The 21,513-nt window shown below is 37.1% G+C and overlaps 1 protein-coding gene across 1 annotated transcript in view; it reads right to left on the bottom strand.

Moving 5' to 3' along the window:
• Window positions 1–19,749, bottom strand: part of LOC150081219 (tRNA (uracil-5-)-methyltransferase homolog B-like) — a 44,369-nt gene extending 24,620 nt beyond the window's left edge. Inside the window, exons 1-4 of the mRNA XM_090379429.1 lie at window positions 19,708–19,749; window positions 9,419–9,541; window positions 6,186–6,285; window positions 1,352–1,425 (exon numbers count right to left, since the gene is read on the bottom strand). Of these exons, the coding sequence (XP_090235555.1) occupies window positions 1,352–1,425; window positions 6,186–6,285; window positions 9,419–9,541; window positions 19,708–19,749 (339 nt within the window). The remainder of the gene's footprint in view (window positions 1–1,351; window positions 1,426–6,185; window positions 6,286–9,418; window positions 9,542–19,707) is intronic.
• Between the last annotated feature and the right edge of the window lie 1,764 nt (window positions 19,750–21,513).

Below are 21,513 nucleotides of genomic sequence, written 5' to 3'. Positions count from 1 at the left end.
ATTTTTGGAAGGGGATATGAGTAAGTGCCCAAGGAGAAGGAAAAACACCAGTGGAAAAAGTAAGTGTACAAAGGTGAGACAGAACAGAAGCAAGCTCAGAGCACAGGCTTTGAGTGGAGAAACACCGTCAGCACCAGGAACATTCATGGTATCAAGGCTGTTCAGAATTTTTCTAACATCTTTCTTACAGAAGGCCATAGGAGGAACTGAGTGGAGTGTACTGAGTATGATAGGAAATGATTTGCCATGATCATTGATACAAGATTTAGAAGAAATGTAGAAGGCTATTTAAGTTGCCTTCATCTTTAGAAAGGATGCAATAGAACCACTATGCTGTAACAGAAAGAAGTATAGATGGGCAGAAGTTGCAACCAAAAGCTTTGGCAAAACTAGAATGCTCAAACAACATTTGAACTAGAAGCAAGTTTTCTAATCTTAGTCTGTTAAAAATCTAGTTTGGATTTATTAATAAATGTTTTACAACTATTTCAAGCTTTACTGTAGGCAGAAAATGAAGCTGGAGATTTCCATAGAAGTCAGTTGCAACATGCTACATTCTTATCTTGAATATCCTTAGCACATTTATTGGAAAACCAAGATTTATATAAAGAGTGAGATTTTTAAGTGGGATATAGAATAAAGGATTTCATTCCTACAAGAATAATTTCACTGACACAATCTGAGCAAATATTGCCATCAGAAGATTTATAACAGTAATCCAATCAAGGAAAAATAGAATAGAAATTACGCAGATCTTCCCTTCATCCATTTCACATTACTAAAATGCCAAATGACATGAGGCTGAGTAAGGCCACGAGATAGAGGCTCCACTGGAGAAGAGACCATCACCAAGTTGTGATCTGAGCACCTAGATGGGATTTTACGAAGAAAAAAATCTGAATTTCTATTATTCCAATTTAAATGAACCTTTGTGCTCCCTTAGAAATCTCTTCTAAAAGAACAAATTCACATAATTTCATCCACTGTTTGATGAATTATTATGTGCTTTATGCACTTATAAATGTACTTAAAGGGCGCCTCCGTAGCCAGATGGGAAGGAGCAGCAGTGCGTAGCACACGCTTCTTGATTAGACCGGGGTTCGAGCCAGTCACCACCAAATACGGAGGATGCGGAAAGATCAGGGAATGACCACCGCATATCCCGGAGCAATAGGGCCTTAGTTGCTAATGCTCCTAAAAACCAAATAACAAACAACAATAACATAACAAATGTACTTAAAAGTTTGAAATGTTTTTTTTAATCAATTATTTCTTGCAAATTATTTTTTGTACATGCCCTGACTTAACTCATAAATTTCCGTGAGAGTTAAATCTTTTAACAAGTACTCACCTGTGCCACAATTTTGTGACTTTCTTTTAAATTCACTAAATACTTCGGACTAACGCATTTGGCATCAGGATATTCTATTAAATCAAAAAATAATAATGCCTATTAATATATCACCATTATAAGTATAAAAGAATAATTTATATGGAAATATTGAAATTAAGATTATATCAACAAATATATCAAATCTTACCTGTAGATTTCAAGTTGGGTTGGACTTCTAAAAACTTTCAAATAACATTGAATAGAAACTATTATTAACATTCCAAGATATTAAATAATTAATTATTTGATATCTTGAAATGTCTTATAAAATGTGTGTATTATTTGGATGTTTAATTTTATCTCTTTCAAGATCCATTTCTTGAAGAGCAATAGATACAGATGATTTTTGTACATCTACATTATGTTTATATATCAAAACGTCAGAATCTCTAAACTACCCTCTCTTTTTCTGCCTGGATGTGGACTGTCCAGACACTGTAAGTACATTTTATATTTCAACATGGTTTATACTAACACAGTTTCTTACATTATAATATTTCAACAAGGTTTATAATAACGGTTTCTTTCTTTCTTCCATTCAGATTACATAGTATCAAAGCCACTGCCATTCAGCTTAGATGCATGAAATTTAAAATAGAAAAAGTTATCAAATAAAAAATAAAATAATTTTGCAAAAAAATTTTGTCAAACTTGCACTAAACTGTTTATTGATATACTTTGTGCTTCCATAAACCATGGTCTTGTGGCTTCTTCATAAGATAATGTGTACCTTGAATATGATCATTTTATAATCTTGTTTCTTTCTATCTTTTCTATGCTATTAGTCGTAATTCATTTAACCTTATACTATTACATTAATTCTTACTTAATAAAAAGAGCCATTTATTTATGAATTAAAAATTATTTATGATCTAAAAGTGTATTTTATATTATTTTATATTTTATATACAGGTAGGCCCTGATTTACAACAGGGTTACGTTCCACCTCCTCAGGGTCATTAGCTGAAGTGGCATAAATCGAAGAAGAATTATAATGTATTTAAATGAGATAGATTTCTTCACTATGAAAATTGAACCATAAAAGTTAATATATATGTTTTTTATATTAAATATTTGTGGTTATTTTATAATTATGAGATATAAATAATATTTATAGATAAATTATAAGTAATAAAATAAAAATTTAACTTAGCTTTGTTCCTGTAGAGCCAACTTTGGAGTATGTAGTAATGCCAATGTCTGTCCCCCCCCCTTATTGATGTTCTTTGACAGTAGTATAATGGGGCGGCATTAATGGTTGTTGTTGTTATTTGGTTTTTAGGAGCATTAGCAACTAAGGCCATATTGCTCCAGGAATGTGCGGTGGTCATTCCCTGACCTTTCGCCATCCTCCGTATTTGGTGGGTCACGGGCTCGAACCCCGGTCTAATCAAGAAGCGTATGCTACACACTGCTGCTCCTGCCCACCTGGCTACGGAGGCACCAGCATTAATGGAATGGGCCTGATGGAGGGTTGACCGTTTCTGCAGATTCTTTGGCCTTAAAAAAGAACTACAGCAATGGAGTCTGGTGAGTCTTTCTCTCTTCTAACATGTAGTAGGGCTTCAATATGTTAGTACCAGCTCTTTAGATGGAAGAGCTGCGTTCCCAGTCAGGGTCATTATCACAGAGTTTCACAGCCTGTTTGTATTTATGCCAAAGCTAATTGAAGTGCCTTTGTGGTGAGGGTCCTAATTGGCACAATCTCCTGCTCTTCCTCCTCAGAATCTTGTTTAGCCAGTTGTGCAGCCAGCTCCTCTTAAGTCCTCCTTTGAAAGGCTCACCATGGCTTTGCACCAACTCACTGACATCATCAATGTCAACCTTGTCAAGGCGAGCATCCTCAACCATCCGAGTGACATCTCCAGCCACTGCTGAAACTGGCTCAAACCTAAGAAAGTAAGACACTGCATCAGGCCACAATTTCCTCCAAACGGCATTCATGCATGATTGCAACACTTCTTTCCAGGCTGCAGCAATGTTACTTATGACCTTAAGGATGTTACAGGACTTGCAGTAGTCCCTCACAGTCACTGAGTTAGATGCTTGCATTGCCTCGACAATCCCTTTGAAGGTTGTATGCAAATACTATGCCTTGAAGGTCACAATAACTCCCTGATCCATTGGCTGCAACAGTGAGGTGGTGCTGGGTGGTAAATAAATGACCTTCACATTCAGAATGTCGTTAGGAATATCTTCAAGATTCACTGGATGTCCTGGAGCATTGTTGAGAACTAAAACAACCTTTTTGAGCAAGTTGTTTGCTGCACAAAATTGGGCCATCTCTGGACAAAAGTATGAAGTGTACCATTCACTAAAAAGGGTCTGGGTCACCCACACCTTATTAGAGCACCAGAAAACAGGAAGTAGTCTTCACAATGCCCTTCATAACAAATGGATTCTATGAATGGTACACTAACATCAGCTTTAATTTAAAAGCGCCTGATGAATTACCACACAGAAATAATGTATGCTGATCTTTTTTAGCCTTAAAACCAGGGGAAGACATCTCTTCACAGGCTATGTACGTCCTACCAGGCATCTTCTTCCAGTACAGCCCCGTTTCATCAACATTAAAGCAGCCTTCATCCATTAACTTTTGGAATATGAGAGAATACTCCTCAGCACCTGCAGTGTCAGCACTAGCCACCACGGTAATTTTTACATTGTGAATTCTGGTCCGGTTTTTGAACCGGGAAAACCAGTCCCTTCTAGCCGAAAATGATTCAGTCCCTCCCTATTTCTCATTAATTTCATTGAACAAGCTCCTAGTCCATAATCACTGCCTGTGTTACAGGAATGTTATTTTGGTTCATATTGTCTATCCACAACACTAATAATTTCTTCCAAAATGTAGTTTTTATTCTACATTCATTAAAGTTAGGCAGATGAAACGTAACTATGAACTACCCTCTTATTAATCAATCCTTATGACATTTCTGTACTTATCTATAGAATAAGTATTGAATTAACTACATGTATCCCAAAAAAATTCCCTTTAACCATTATCTATCTTTAGCTACAGTCTTTTGTGCTACCTAATGGTACATATGCCATTAAGCACTTACTTCTGGTGAGCTGAATTCCTCAGCTAATACAAGGATTGGTCTTTGACTTTCTGCTCTGCATCGGAGTCCAACATCAGTCTGAGATCGCTCTTCTTCAGCTTCGGAACTGCTAACATCTGCCAGGGTTACTATTCGCTTCGCCGATCATTCCTGGTGTCATATCTTTCTTCACTTTGCCAGATCATTCAGTAGGAGTCGCTCCCCTTTACTTTATTTCTCTCTGTAGGCTGCAGGACGGTCCGGTGTTCTTCCGTAAGCATTATCTCTCGCCGTCCTCCTTCTAAATATATCTCTCGGTGGACGCTTTCGGACTTCTATGTTCCATCTCGAGAAAGTTCCCTTTTCTGTAACCTAGCTATACTTTACTTAAGCTATCAGAATTTAGCCAACTCACCATAACTGGTTCTACTGATCATTCACTCCCGGGGACTGTTTCCCGAGCCTACCTCTCCGAAAAAAAACTTTCATCACCCCCTTTCTCGCACGCTCTTCCCTTTTTATTTCCCAAAATTTCATACCGCCCCCTCCTTTTCTCAACCAATCATTTCTATCTCCCCATCATCATCTCCATTCTCATTTGCCTATTGCACGTCACCTTGCCTCGACCCAAGACAGGAAGGTCGAGCTCCTTCCGGTGTAGAGAGGACTTCCAGTTTCCACAAATTTCTCGAACTTTCTTTGTACATCCGGAAGCTGAGAATCTTTCCAGAACCATCCAGAAAACACCTGTGTCCATTTACTTGATTAGTCTCGCCTTATTATAAAATGACCACCCCCGCTCTGTTTGCAGTAAACAAAAACCGCTTACAACTGGTACCCCTATTGTAGTTAGTCTCTCGAGCAATCCGTCCCTTGCCATTCTATCAATTGACCCCCCCCCCCACTGTTCCGCTTCGCTTGCTCTTTCAGGTAGTGGGCGCTGATCCTATGTCTCTTTCTAATGTTTATTATCATGGTATATTTGCTCTTACATTAAATATAGACTCCACTTAATTTAATTCCATTAGCGTGAAACCCACTATCTTAAACAATATTTGTGATTTGTAATAGGTATTACTGTACCAGAAGCTTCACTTAGAATTAATTTTCATGTTTGGGGGCCAGCAACCCCATCAATGTTATAATAAAATTTATATATTTCTCTTTCTTTAATTTGTAAGATATTCTATCTTACAAGGTCTGGAGGCCTCATTTTAAAATGAATATAGAGCTGCTGGAACGGGTGCAGAGCAGGGTAATGAGATTGGTGAGGGGAACAAAGAGGTGCTCTTACCAAGGAAGATTTCAGTTCTGCAAATTGCAGCATCCGGAGACTAGACACTGCAAGCTGATCTGACTGAGGTGTTTAAGGCTTTAAATGGATTAAGCAAGCTCAATGCTGATGACATTCTTCCTCTTGCTCACACTAAACACAAAAGGGGGATAAATTCAATTTGTGGTAGGATGGTTGCAGAATAGATGTGCAGAAGTTTTCCTTCAGCCAGCGGGTGGCTGATTGGTGGAACGAATTTTGATCTGTTGTTTGGATAGTTTGAATAGTTAAAAAAAATTTAACCATATTACAAAATGTTTCATGATTCTTTTACAAAAAAATATTATTAAACAAAATGAACAACTCCCTATAATTATATTTCAATGTTAGCTAAGCAAAGGTTCTAGCTAGAGAACTAAAGTACAATTTATACAAATATCAACAAAATATAATATATTATTCAGTAACATACCTGCACTACTTTCAACAAGAAAGCCTACAGTTTTTGGGTTTCCATCTACACCGGTTCTAATACAGAATTCATCTTTATTCCGATATCCATCTGTAACAGGCTGAAATACAACTAATAATGAAAAGAAGAATTTGATTTTAAAATTGAAAATTTAAATACTTGATAGATATGAAAATAAATTTATAATACACTTGCAAACTAAGCAGAACAAAAATAAAATAATATTGATGTGAACTGCAGTGAAAACTGAAGACAAGGATAGAGTAGATAAAAAGATCACCTGAAAATATTATATAAATAATATTTTCAGGTGATGAAAAACAAAGGCAGTCTGCTGAATTCATGAGTTCCTTGTAAAAAAATACTAATAAACAGCCTATTCTGTATTTCTGGTATTTCTGGTTCCTTGCAAAAAAATACTAATAAATAGCCTATTCTGTATTTCTGGTTCCTTGTAAAAAAAAATACTAATAAATAGCCTATTCTGTATTTCTGGTATTTATAACATTTCTAAAAAATAAATAAATAAAAATCAATATATAAACTGTAACATTATACAGAGTGATAAAAAAGTTACGAAACCCAATACAGATATAGAGGTTTATTTATCAAGAATTAAATCTGTTCATTAAAAAAATTGCCCACAAATTACATTTGAAACACTTCCCAATATTATGTGAAAGTTCTTTTAAAGTGCGAGAGCTTTTTAAGTGAATGGTTTGGTTTTAATCACTGACTGCCGCATCAAATGTTAAGTAAAAATAGGTTGATCATGATAGCCACAAATTCTTGAAAATAACATGGTTGCCGATATATTTCCTATTAGCATGTTAGATAATGAGATACAACAGTCATATCGCTGCACCATTCTGGTTTGGCAGGACATGAAACTCACCTGCCATGTCAAACACTGTATTTGTTTTGGTCCTGTGAGACAGCAGACTGTTATTTGTGCACTAGCGAACCTGGTTATCATTTAACCTCAATTACATGAAACTACAGATAATCAGATTGCATTATTGAACACTCCTTTTTATGTTTCCATTAGTATATTCTACCAGAACTATATGACAGATTTGAAAAACAAAGTAATGCAAAAATTTTTTAATTAAAACTGTGTTACCCTACTCAAAGTCCTTGTAAATATTTTGTTCACATATTTTTACTTTTCTGTTTAACAATTATCACAAAAGGAGGTTAGGCAGGCGAAGGCAGATTACGAGAAATCCTTGGCAAGGGATGCAAAGAAAAACAGCAAAGAGTTCTTTATTTATGTAAACTCTAGAAGGAAGGGGATGAATCAGATTGGTCCACTTGATATTGATGGGTCAAGTGTTGATGATCCTGCTCAGGTAGCCAACAAACTAAATGAATATTTTGCATCGACATTCACACATGAGGAGTTATTCAGCGAGGGGAATGCCAGAGGTGTATTCAACTCTAGCAGTAAGCTACAGAATCTTGAAATAACTGGGAGTAAAGTGGAGGAGAAACTGTTGAAGATAAACACAAGAAAGGCACCCGGGGCGGATGGGATCTATCCAGTTATATTAAAGGAGGCAGCAAAGGAAGTAAGCAAACCCTTAGCCATAATTATGAGAGCTTCCTTGGACTCAGGGGAGGTACCCATAGACTGGAAATGTGCAAATGTGACCCCAATTCACAAAGGAGGATCAAAGGCTGACACAAGTAATTATAGACCTGTGAGCTTAACTTCTGTTCCAGGAAAATTAATGGAGGCACTGGTTAAAGAAGCACTGCAGGATCATTTAGACAAGACTTCAGTTATAGCTCAGACACAGCATGGTTTTGTTAAGGGGAAGTCTTGCCTGACCAACTTGATTGGATACTATGATGCAGTCACAAAAGAACTGGATGCAGGGAATAACTTTGATATTATATACTTGGATCTTAGAAAGGCTTTTGATACTGTTGCACATGGAAGACTGCTACACAAATTGGAGCAGTGTGACATTGGAGGCAAATTGCTGCTATGGATAAAGGGGTGGTTGAGGGGGAGAAGACAGAGAGTGGTAATCAATGGACACTGCTCATCGTGGACTGATGTTATTAGTGGAGTCCCTCAGGGTTCAGTGTTGGGTCCATTATTGTTTTCTGTATTTATAAATGATATTGATGATGGTATATCCGGCTTAATGTCCAAGTTTGCAGACGATACAAAGGTTGGCAGGGTTGTCAAGGACACTACGGACACTATGCTGCTGCAACAGCATCTGGAAAGGTTGAGCAGATGGGCTGAGAGGTGGCAAATGAAGTTTAATATTGACAAATGTAAAGTACTACACATGGGAAACAGCAACCCCAGAGCAACGTATCAACTCTGTGGTACTACACTGACAGTGGTAGAGAATGAAAGGGACTTAGGGGTGGTTGTGCAGGCAGATATGAAGTTCTCTGAGCAGTGCAGACGGGCTGCAAGAGTAGCTCATGGCGTATTGTCAATGATATACAGGAATTTTTCCAGCAGGGATAAGGAGGTGATTATTCCATTGTATAAGGTATAAGGCGATGGTCAGGCCACACCTAGAGTACTGTATACAGGTCTGGAGGCCTCATTTCAAGAAGGATGTAGAGCTGCTGGAACGAGTACAGAGAAGGGCAACAAGATTAGTGAATGGAACAAAGGGGTGCTCTTACGAAGAAAGGCTTAAGTTTTGCAAATTACAGTGTCTGGAGACTAGGCACCAGCGAGGTGATCTGATAGAGGTGTATAAAGCCTTGAATGGTTTAAGCATGCTCAATGCTGATGGGATTCTTCCTCTAGCTCAGAAAAATCACCTGAGAGGGCATAAATTCAAATTGAGGAAAGACAGATGTAGGATAGACGTGCGGAAATTTGCCTTTAGCCAGCGGGTGGTTGGTTGGTGGAACAGACTTCCATCCCTTGTGGTGGAGGTTGATAGCCTAAATAAGTTTAAGGCTCAGCTGGACAGGTATTTTGAACGAACAGAGGGGTGAAGCGGAAGTGGGTTTTTTTTTTTTTTTTGGCTGATGCTGCATAAGCTTGCTTTCTTGCATCAAATGCCTCTACTAATGCTAATGCTAATATTCAAATATTTTACTGTTCACAAGAAAACTGTTCAAACCCTCTAATCTGTTAATCTAAACTTTTTTAAGACTACTTCAGCAGAAGTAACTTGAATGATATACATTATTTTTCTGAAATATTATAATGAAGAAATATCCAAACAAAAATCTATTCATTTACTCACAGAAGATTTGACCTGTTCCAACGGGCATGGAAGTCCATAAGAATCCAATAATGTTTTAGACTTAGCTGTCCTTAACTGAATTCCAAAGTGCTTCATTATACTGATGTTTTTATCATATTTTTTCTTTAAAAAAACAAAAGAAAAAAAAAAAGGTCATAAACCAGATGCCACAATATTATAAATAATAATAATTGGATTAGAGATCAATTTATTTACAATAATAAAATGCCAATAACTAATTTACATTTAAATTTAGAATAAAACAGCCTTGCATTATGATTTCTATATAAAAATCTTCACTGAATGCTCTGTTACAGAAAGGAATGCAAAATGAATATTTATTCCTTTTACAAAGTTCAATGTTGATCTCATCAGAAGAACACCAGATGAAAATCAAGGGCTAAAGAAAGCAAAACAAAAAATCCTCAAAGCAAAATTTGACTCTTATATACAAGAGTTAAATGTTTGCTTTGAAGCTTGAGGACGGCACAACAAAAACCCAACAACAAATATTAAAGCAAGTGGAAGAATTTTATTCAAATCTTTATAAGGATAAAGGGACAACAATTGGATCCAATACCATATGCAGAAGCCGTACCAGAAATTTTTGTAGAAGTAGAAGATGCTATAAAATCAATGAAAAATGGTGAAGCAGCAAACCCCAATAAAGTCACTGTTGAAATGTTGAAAACTGAAGACAGCTGCTATGTAAAGTTCTAGCCAAACTATTTTCAAAATGCCTTCTACTGAATAAAGTAACCTGTAAGCATGGAAAAATGCAGAAGCCATTCTACTACACAAAAAAGGTGATACAGCAGTTTTAAAAACTACCAACTAATAAGCCTATTGCCAGTTGTCTACAAAGTTTTCATAAGATGTTATGTTTTGTTGTTGTTATTTGGTTTTTAGGAGCATTAGCAACTAAGGCCATATTGCTCCGGGAATATGCGGTGGTCATTCCCTGACCTTTCCGCATCCTCTGTATTTGGTGGGCACGGGCTCGAACCCCGGTCTAATCAAGAAGCGTGTGGTATGTATTGCTGCTCCTGCCCACCTGGCTATGGAGGCGCCTTTTTTCATAAGATACCTTCAAGATTTTTTTTTTTTTTTTTTGATTTGGTAGTTTTTGGCGCATCGGCTTCTGTGGCCATATTGCACCTCCCAAGGTTTTTGCAGTACTTTGATCCAAGCCCGAGGCGGGAATCGAACCCGCGACCTTTGGGTTGCCGGGCAGGTACTTTACCCACTCGGCTAGCCCGGTCGGCATACCTTCAAGAAGAATAGGCACAATACTATACTTGATGCAGCACAACCAAAGAACAAGTTTCAAAAGCGGCTTTAGTACAATGGATCACATCCAAGCAGTGCAGCAAGTTATAGAGCGGCACAATGATTACAACCTTCCATTACGTACAGCCTTCATTGACTTTGAAAAGCATTTGACTCGCTGACAAAACAAGAAATAATCAACACCCCAAACAACAAAGGCATAGTCGAAGCTTACATCAATATTCTTCTTCAATCAATATATGAAAAGGTGACTGCATCAATGTGGATTAAATTCACAAGCAATTAAATTGATACACCAATCGTGTTGTATTTAAATAATAATTTAATACTACTAAATAAATGTATAACATAGATATTTATAATTAAAACTATTTACGATAAAATAAAATAAGAGTGATAAAAGTATTACAAAACGTTAAAATATGTTAAAATACGTTAAAATAAAATACATTAAAATACCTTAAAAGACTTAAAATCTTTTAAAGTATTTTAACGTTTTATAATACTTTTATCGCTCTTATTTTATTTTATTTGTATTATTTTATTGTAAATAGTTTTAATTATTTTAATTATAAATATCTATGTTATGTACATTTATTTTGCAGTATTAAATTATTATTTTAATACAACACGGTTGGTGTATCAATTTAATTGCTTGTGAATATGAATTCTCCCAACCTCATAGGCCTATTTGAAAATATGGATTAAAAATGATAAAGTTCAGATCAATAACAATGAGACAAGCTCCCAAAAACTATTTTATGCTTGTTTAGAAGAAATTTTTTGAAAGATAAATCAGGATAACAAAGGACTAAAGATAAATGATGATTACCTGAATCACTTACAATTTGCAGATGATATTCTCTTTGCCACTGACCCAGAAGAATTACAGCAAAACATTGAAAAACTGAAAGAATGAAAGCAAGAAGTGTGGCTTGAAGATGAATATCAAGAAAACAGATTTTTTATGTTCAACAAATTTACTAGACCAAAGAAACTCAATGATGATGGACAAGGACTAGAAGAAGTGGAAAGGTATGTTTACCTTGGACAAGAAATTTCAACAGATGGAAACATCATGATGGAAATTAAACGGCACATAAAACTGGGATGGCAAACAACTGGAAAGCTTAATATAGTTTTCAAGACAAACTTTCCACTCTGTCGCAAACAAAAAGTTATTGATCAATGCATCCTTCCTGTCCTAACACATGGTTGTGAAACATGGACATTGAATACCAAAGCTTTACAAAGATTGAGAGTCACACAAATAAGTACAGAGTGGCAAATTTTGAAAATAACCAAACGAGACCAAAAAACACGTGCATGGATTTGCCAACAAACCAAGGTCAGTGACATTGAAAGAATAAAGTACTTAAAATGGAAATAAGAAGGTCACATATCAAGAGCTTACGATAGATGGACCAATCAAATTTTGGAATGGATACTGCTCGACTCCAAACCACCCAAGAAAAAGACCAAAGATGAGGTGGCTCAATGAAATTTGCTGGTGTACAATGGCAAAGGAAAGCACGACCACAGTTGATGGAACGTGTTGAGGAGGCCCTCATTTTGCAATGGATCAACGATGGCTGAAGTATAACGAATGTATAATGTATTTAGGAAAGACAAGGAAGATAGGAGTGGAGGGGGGTCATGCTTTTTATCAAAAGCAGCCTAAACGAGAAGAGATTTTACCGAGTCTAAAGTTACATCTGCCAGCATAGAATTTGTGTGGCGTGAGTTAATTGGAAGCAAACATATAATGAGAGTGGAAGTTTTCTGCGTAGTGTAAAGAGGCAGCCAGGAAAACCCATGGTGTCTTGTCGATCATTTATTGAATGCTATCCTGTAGAGATAGGGTGGTCATAATCCCACTGTATAAGACAATTGTGGTCTTCCAAATGTTCAAGTATGGAGACCCCATCTGATAAGACACTGAGCTTTCTGAAAGAGTCCAAAGACAGGCAAATCAAATGAAGAGATCGGCAAAAGGTCAACCATAAGAGGAAAGACTCCGATTATGTGGGCTACAGAGCTTGGCAACCAGACACCTCAGAGGTCAACTGACTGAAGTTTATAAGTCTCTAAGAGGGGTTAATAAAATAATGAAGATGGAATTGTCACAGTTATAGAGAATTCCAGAACTCAGGAGCATAAATTCAAATTATAGAGGGTTGAGCTTTAGATTAGATTGTAGGAAGTTTTCTTTTAGCCAGTGAGTCTTTGATCATTGGAACAAGTTGTCCTTATAGGTAGCTGAGGCTGACACTTTGAAAGACGGAGAATGGTTATCAATGAGCACTGCTCTTTGTGGACTAATGTTATCAGTAGAGTTCCCCAGGGTTCAGTGAGAGGTCCATTGTTATTTTCATTATTAATTAATGTAATTGAAGGTATATCAATTTATGATACTGATGAAGGTATACCAGGCTTAATATCAAATTTTGCAGATGATACAAAGGTGAGCAAGGTGGTTAACAACAGTAATGATAGTACACTACTACAACAGGATTTAGAAAAATTAGGTTGATGGGTTGAGAAATGGCAGTTGAAGTTTGACATTGACAAATGCAAGGTACTGCATATGGGTGGCAGTAATCTCAGAGTAACGTATCAACTGTGTGGAACTACACTCAAGATATTAGAAAATGAAAAAGAACTTTTTTTTTTTTTTTTTTTTTTTTTTAGGAGCATTAGCAACTAAGGCCATATTGCTCCGGGATATGCGGTGGTCATTCTCTGACCTTTCCGCATCCTCCATATTTGGTGGTGATGGGCTCAAACTCTGGTCTAATCAAGAAGCGTGTGATGCGCACTGCTGCTCTTTCCCACCTGGCTACGGAGGCACCTGAAAAAGAACTGGGTGTAATTGTACAGTCAGATATAAAATTCCCTGAGCAATGCAGACATGTGCCAGGACAGCTCATGGGGTTTGATCAATGATATACAGAAACTTTGCTAGCAGGGATAAGGAGCTGATTATCCCTTTGTATAGGGCCAGACCATGCATGGTTAGGACGAATACCGAGTACTATATACAGGTCTGGAGGCCTCCCTTTAGAAAGGATGTAGATCTGCTGCAACAGGTGCAGAGAAGTACAAGCAGACTGGTGAAGGGAACAAAAGGGTGCTCTTACCTAAAATGGCTTAAGTTCTGCAAATTATAGCATCTCGAGATTAGGCACCTGTGGGGAGATCTGACTGAGGTATTTAATGGTAATTGAACTTGAATGGTAATTCAGCCATAAGCTGAATGCTAATGGCATTCTTCCACTTGCTGAGACTACAGACATGAGGGAGCATAAATTCACATTAAGGAAGGATGGCTGCAGGATAGATGTGTGAAAGAGGATGGGTGAAGTGTGTGTGTGTGTGTGTGTGTGTGTGTGTGTGTGTGTGTGTGTGTGTGTGTGTGTGTGTGTGTGTGTGTGTGTGTGAGAAGCGTGTGCTACGCACTGCTGCTCCTGCCCACCTGGCTACAGAAGCGCCTTTTGAGGAGGAATGCATATAATTTGTATTTTCTTATCTAGTTAATTTTTTTTTTTTTTTTTTTGCCAGTGCAGCAAATGTCTGTGGATTCCTTGTGTTTAGGGTCTAACGGTGTTTTTAGAAGTGTGTTTAGGGTCTAACGGCACCAGGGGTTACCCCCATCTCCGTGTAGTCTACATTGTCACGTGTTACAGAACACTGTAAAGGCCAGAGATTTAAAAGTGTATGGATATTGTTGGATGTAGTGTCGTGTACCGTTGTTCATCTGGCTATTTAGCCGCTGGACCCCTACTGAGGCCCAACGTTGCCCACACTTAGCCCCGTGGAGGCAAGCCAGGTACACCAGTATTTTTAAATAAGTACTCTGGCAGGTCCTGCCACCTAATTTCCTGGGATTTCAGTGGCTAGGACAAAAAAAAAAAAAAAAAAAAAAAAAGGTGGGGGGTGCGCTAGAGGTTGGGTCAGGCCAAGGAGTTTTAAGTTATACAGTGTGGAATTTAGAATTTTGGGTGTAGGGCTAGGATAATTTTGACATGGGATGAACGCTAGTTGGAAAGCTAGAGGGGGAGGGGAGACTAAAGGCTGGGGGGTGAGAGACAGAAGTATAGGGTCGATAGAGTAGATGACCCCAAAATCAGTGAGGCAGGCCCATGCCACACCAGAAGGAAAGAGGGGGTGGCGGGGAGGAGACAAGGGGACCTTCCTCCCGGCCAGGACAGGGGAGAAACAGGGCTGTGCAAGGGAGCACGGGTGAAATACTATTACTCTATGTTTTTCCCATTAATTTTTTTACTATACAAGTGACCCCCGCTTAACACTGATAATTCGTTCTGGAAAAACAGAGCGCCAAGTGAATCCACGATAAGCGAGCGCCGCATTCCCATAAGGTAACATATGTATTTGTGAGTTGCGGTCAGTGCCATAGGATATTTCCTAATCAATAATAAACGGTAGTGAAAAGATACACAAATGTCGATCAAAATATTTAATATCCAAATATTTGTACATATAAAATATTCTGCATTACATGCTGAATATTTTATATGTACAAATATTTGAATGCTAATGCATTTAAATATGATCTAAATTTATTTAAATTTAAAATTTAAATCAATTTAGATCAATTAAAATCATGAATTTAATTGATCTAAATTGACTTAATTTAACTGATGAATTTAATAAAGAAAAATGTGTCGATTTTGGGTTGAACTTTGGCCCTCTTCCAAATAAACTAAAAGGGGTATTAATTTTAAATCCCCTGCAGCATTACCACCCAACAATAAAGTCAACCGATCCTTCGCCGCTTTGAAGCCTGGCATGTTTTTTTTCTTCTTTCAATATGAAACTTCTTTTAGGCATTAATTTCCATAAAAGTCCTGCTTCATCTATGTTAAAAACTTGTTGAGAAGTATAACACATAATATCTATCTTTCTTTTAACAAGTTCTTTTTTGAAAGTTTTGGCTCCTTAATCTGCACTTGCGGCTTCTCCCTGGATTTTAAATCTATTCAACCAACCCTTACTAGTTTAAAATGGTTCCACATTTTTTTTTTTTTTTTAGGTGAGTTTTCTTCAGATCATCATATTGGCTAATCTCTCTCTCTCTCTTTTTTTTTTTTTTTTTTTATAATATTTAACTTAACTGAATTCTGCACTGGATATTATCTTCAATAAAATCCTAATAGCCAGCCTAGCCCTAGTTGCTTGTAATGGAACAGCTATCTTTCCCACTGCTAAAATTAATTCTTTATTTTTTTTTTGTAATTGTTCTTAGAGTTAAACTTGCAAGTCCTAAATTATGGCACACATCCGCTTGTCTTTGACCAGAATCGATTCGCTTCAAAACATCTAATTTAATTTTCAAATTCAGTCTTTTACTTACATTTATAGTCTTCGTACTGCGCCCAGACGTTGTTGTTTTTTCATTCTTATCCGCCATTATTAACTCTTCGAAAATGTAACTGCGTTGGTTGCATTAATTATGATACAATGTTCAAGTAAACTGTCCATTACGCACGATGTCTAATACTGTACTGAGTGATGACTAGACTTCAGATAAATGCATATAACACAAATATTACAAGCAATATACTTGATCATTTTTTAAAATGTTGATCTCGGAACTACGTAACAAGTCACTGTACTGCAATTAAATTAGCGTGCAAGAAAATATCACTGAGCATGGGAAAATTTCTCCAGTCGGCATGGGAAACGTTTTAATGCTGTTTTGATATTCATTTTCAAGCTATCGACTCCATCAAATGAAATGATTTCGTTAAATATGCCAAAAATGCAATCTGTAGAAAGAGCGTTATAGCGATCTGTGACAGCATTATAGTCAGATACGGATTATAATATAAGAACAGCATTATAACGAATCAGCGTAAAGCGAACCATGTTATAATGGCGGCCTGCTGTATATCCACTCATTAACAGGTTGTATTTTACACTGTTTACCGATTTCCTCACTTTTAACTTTATCTCTCAAATGTTTTATTAGTTAATTTCCAATGTGTTTTCATTTATTTATATTTATTTTTTTATTTTTTATTAATAACAAGATAAACAACAAGTAACCATTAACAGTGTATCTGAATCAGTATCTGTTGCACATCTTGTTTCAATTGCATATGTTATTATAGTCTTATTATCATTTTATATATTTTAACTTCAGCAATTCTGATTGATGTTTGGCTTGTTCCGAATTATATATCATTTATCCACCCCCCAATATTCTACTCGCTTTCAATGCTGATGTTTCTATTTCTTGATTTATTCCTGAACTATTTCTCTATATTCCTAGGAAGTTATGTTACTTATTCTATCATTTTTCCTTCTAATTCGAATTTACATCTGGATGGTTCTTTTGCTATGCTTTGGCTCTTTGATTGCCCTATTGATATTTCTATATTATACTCTTTTGCTATTTATTAAAATTACACAGCACTCTTTACAAATTGTTTCCATTCTCTGCCACTAGTACTGCATCATCTGCATAGGATTGTATTTAATTATCTTTTATTCTAATTCCTTTGTTTACTGTATTTACTTCATTAATTAATCCATTATCAAGCTGAACTCTGTGAGTTTCCTTCTTATTCCTTTGGTTATTTCTATTTCTTCTACATTTCCTTGATTTGTTTTGATTATGCATTTATTCTCTGTATATATACAGGATGTCTCAAAAATATTGGTAAACGTTTAGGGGAGGTAGGTAACATTAAAGGAATGATAATCGCATAGGAACCCATAACCGGAAACATCACCGTAAGTCGGTACACGGCACTGTTCATCAGTTTGCGAGAGGGAAAATTTCTGGTTTACTCATTTAAGCAGTAGTCGCTGCACGAAGAGCATGCATCGATATACGAACTGTGAGCTGGCAGACATGCACCTAGTGTATGGATTAGCAGAGGGCAATGGATGAGCCACTCAACGAATTTATGGAGAACCCTTCGCAGACATTTACCGGACCACCGTTTGTTTGCGTGTGTGCATCAAAATTTGTGCGATTATGGGTCATTTAGAGGTAACAGGAGTAGTGGGGGCAGACCACGTTCGACGCGAACTCCCACCATGGAAGAAAGTGTGTTGAATGCCGTCCAGAATAATCCTGCTATCAGCACACGTGCTGTTGCCTCTGCCTCAGGAGTGTCTCGTTGCAGTGTACAGTGTATCTGGCATAATGATTCCTTACACCCCTTTCATCTCCAAAGGGTTCAGTTACTGCTCCCCGAAGATCATCCTGCACATGTGGCTTTTGCGAGGTGGTTTCTCCAAGAAAGTGTTCAAGACTTGAATTTTCCAGCCTGTTTTGTTCATGGATGAAGCTTATTTCACTCGGGAAGGCTTATTCAATCAGCACAATGCTCATGTCTGGGCTCATGACAACCCACACGGTGTGCGTCCCCATGCTGCACAACATCGCTTCGCAATAAATGTGTGGGCAGGTATGGTCGGTGACTGCTTAGTCAGCCCATACCAGTTACCATCCCCCATGACTCCGCTAAATATCGGATCTTTCTTGAACAAGTTCTACCAGGGTTACTTGACGATGTTCCAGCAAATGTGAGGCACAACATTTGGTTTCAACATGACAGGGTGCTTGCCCATTATGGAAGGTGTGTTCATGACCATTTGAACAGGTGTTTTGGGCGTCGATGGATTGGCCATGGTGGATCTGTTGCCTGGCCCCCACGCTCACCTGATTTATCAAGCCTTGATTTCTTTCTGTGAGGGGGGCCCTCAAATCTATCGTGTATGAATCACCAGTGGAGACGGAAATGGAGCTCATGGCGAGACTCATCTGCGCTGCTGCTACTGTCAAAGAAACTCCAGGTGTGTTTGACTGTGTCCGCCAATCCATGCTGCATCAGTGTCACGCATGCATCGCGTCTCATGGTGGGACCTTCGAGCATCTGTTGTAACATCATGAAATGCATCCATCTCATACTCCATTGTTAATATTATGTCAAATAAATGTTTGCCACTAATTACTGTCTTGTCATTTCTGCTTCTTGTGCCTCTGCTACTACTTTCCTGTGACGTTTCCGGTTATGGGTTCCTATGCAATTCACATTCCTTTAGATGTTACCTACCTCCCCTAAACGTTTGTACCAATATTTTTGAGACACCCTGTATATATTTATATATATATCTCTGATTACTTCTATTAGCTGTTTAGGAACTTTGCAGCTTTAAGATTTCTATTACATCTTTTAACTCTATCAAAAACTTTTGTTAAATCTACAAAACACATAAATTGGCCAATTATACTCTAAAAATCAAATGTTTTTTTTTATCATCTGCTTGATTATAAATATTGCATCTGTGATGATCTATTTTTTCTAAATTCTTGCTGCTCATCATTAATTCTATAATTTCATTTAATTTTTCTGATATTACCTTTTAATCAGTTTCAATGAAGCTTTTAATAAATTTATACCCCTATTATTTTCTGTAAATTGCTTATCTCTTTTTTTTTTATATATATTGGTATTGTTATATTTTTCCACCAATCTCTAGGCACATTCTTTTCTTTAAAATTCTTTTAATTCTGTAGTTAGCTTTTCTCCTCTACATTTTATTAACTCATTATTTTATCTATACCAACATTTTCCTATTTTTTCATTTTTCTATTATTCCTTTAATTATTTATACATTTAATTCTTTGCCCAATCCCCAATCTTATTTTCTTTGTTTTCTAATATTTGCTGCCCTTCACTTGTATACAATTTTTTAAAATAATTTCCTCATGTAACTTCATTTTCTAAATCTTTTGAAAACCTATCCCAATATTCTTGTTTCATTTTTCTAATCTCACTAATCCTATGTAAAGTCGCCTTATCTCAATCCTATTCCACTGTCCTTGATCCAATCCAAATCAAAACCTATGAACAAATAAGTCAGGAAAAATGACAGTTCCTTTCATGTACTTTTTTTGAGAAAACAGCTAAGTGAAAACAGAGAATTTTTTTTTTCGAGAAACTAGCTGTGATATAACATACCTGCAATTGCACAATATAAGGATCTTTCCATAAAGGAGTCATGACTTCAGCCAGCCTGTGAATAAAATAATAAAATGAGTACTTGATATAAAAAACAATACTACATTCAAAATCTCCTTTTTACTATACCACCAATATTTAAAATAACTAAATGCACAAGGCATAATACATTAAGAATTTAATATCTATATAATATCGATGTGTAGATACACCATAGACAACCCTTAAGAAACTACAAAGTAGTTGTTGTAGGCATCATTTGCTCTTTCTCATATTGTGCTCTGCCTTCATGATGAGCTGCCATGATATTGCACTACCACGAATAAGTAATGCTTCACTAATAGAGAAGACTATTGTTACTTATTCTTCAGTGAGTACCACCACCCAGATATGTTTCAAGGCTATTGGCCTATCATCAGTGGGTGGGCAGGTACCCTGGTATTGCAGACATGACGGACCCAGTTGTGAAGATAATCACACAATATGAAAGATGCCAAAAGGTGTATATGACAATATTTAAAATAACTAAATGCACAAGGCATAATACATTAAGAGTTTAATATCTATATAATATCGGTGTGTAGATACACCATAGACAACTCTTAAGAAACTACAAAGTAGTTGTTGGGTGGTGGTGGTGGTACTCACTGAGAATAAGTAACAATAGTCTTCTCTATTAGTGAAGCGTTACTTATTCGAGGTAGTGCAATATCATGGCAACTCGTCGTGAAGGCAGAGCACAATATGAGAAAGAGCAAATGATGCCTACAAACAATAACTCTTCACACATGAAGAGTTATTTGATGAGGGGAGTGCCGGAAGTTTATCAAACACAACAGAGCTAAGTGATTTTGTAATAACTGAGAGCAAAGTGGAGGAGAAATTGTTGAAGTTAAACATAAGAAAGGCACTGGATGGGATCTATCCAGTTATATTAAAGGAGGCAGCAAAGGAAGCAAGCAAACCCTTAGCCATAATTATGAGAGCTTCCTTGGACTCAGGGGAGGTCCCCATGGACTGGAAGTGTGCAAATGTATCACCAATTCACAAAGGAGGTTCAAAAGGTGACACAACTAGACCTGTTAGTTTAACTTGTGTTCCCGGGAAAATAATGGAATCACTGGTTAAAGAAGCATTGCAGGATCATCTAGACAAGACTGCAGTAATAGTTAAGACACAGCATGGGTTTGTCAAAGGGAGGTCTTGTCTGACCAATTTGATTGGTTACTATGATGTGGTCACAAAGGAACAGAATGCCAAAAATAATTTTGATATCATATACTTGGATTTCAGGAAATCTTTTGATACTATTGCACATGGAAGACTGCTGTACAAATTGGAGCGGTATGACCTCAAGGGTAAGCTGCTACGCTGGATAAAGGGATGGTTGAGTGGGAGACAACAGAGAGTGGTAATCAATGGACACTGCTCTTCGTGGACAAATGTTATTAGTGGAGTTCCCCAGGGTTCGGTGTTGGGCCCATTGTTCTTTTGCATATTTATCAATGATATTGACGAAGGTATATCAGGTTTAATGTCCAAGTTTGCAGATGATACAAAGGTTGGCAGGGTTGTTAACAACAGTATGCTACTCCAACTGTTTCTAGATAAGTTGGGAAAATGGGCTGAGAAGTGGCATCTGGAGTTTAACATTGACAAATGCAAAGTACTACATATGGGTAGCAATAACCGAAGAGAAACGTACCAACTGGGTGGCACTACACTCAGGGAAGTGGAATGTGAAAAGGACCTGGGGGTAATTGTGCAGCCAAATATGAAGTTCACTGAGCAGTGCAGACGGGCTGG

This window comes from Mastigoproctus giganteus, chromosome 8 (assembly GCF_048544385.1).
Source record: "Mastigoproctus giganteus isolate SK-2022 chromosome 8, ASM4854438v1, whole genome shotgun sequence".
Lineage (NCBI taxonomy): Eukaryota > Metazoa > Arthropoda > Arachnida > Uropygi > Thelyphonidae > Mastigoproctus > Mastigoproctus giganteus.
This window is presented reverse-complemented; position numbering and strand designations above follow the sequence as displayed.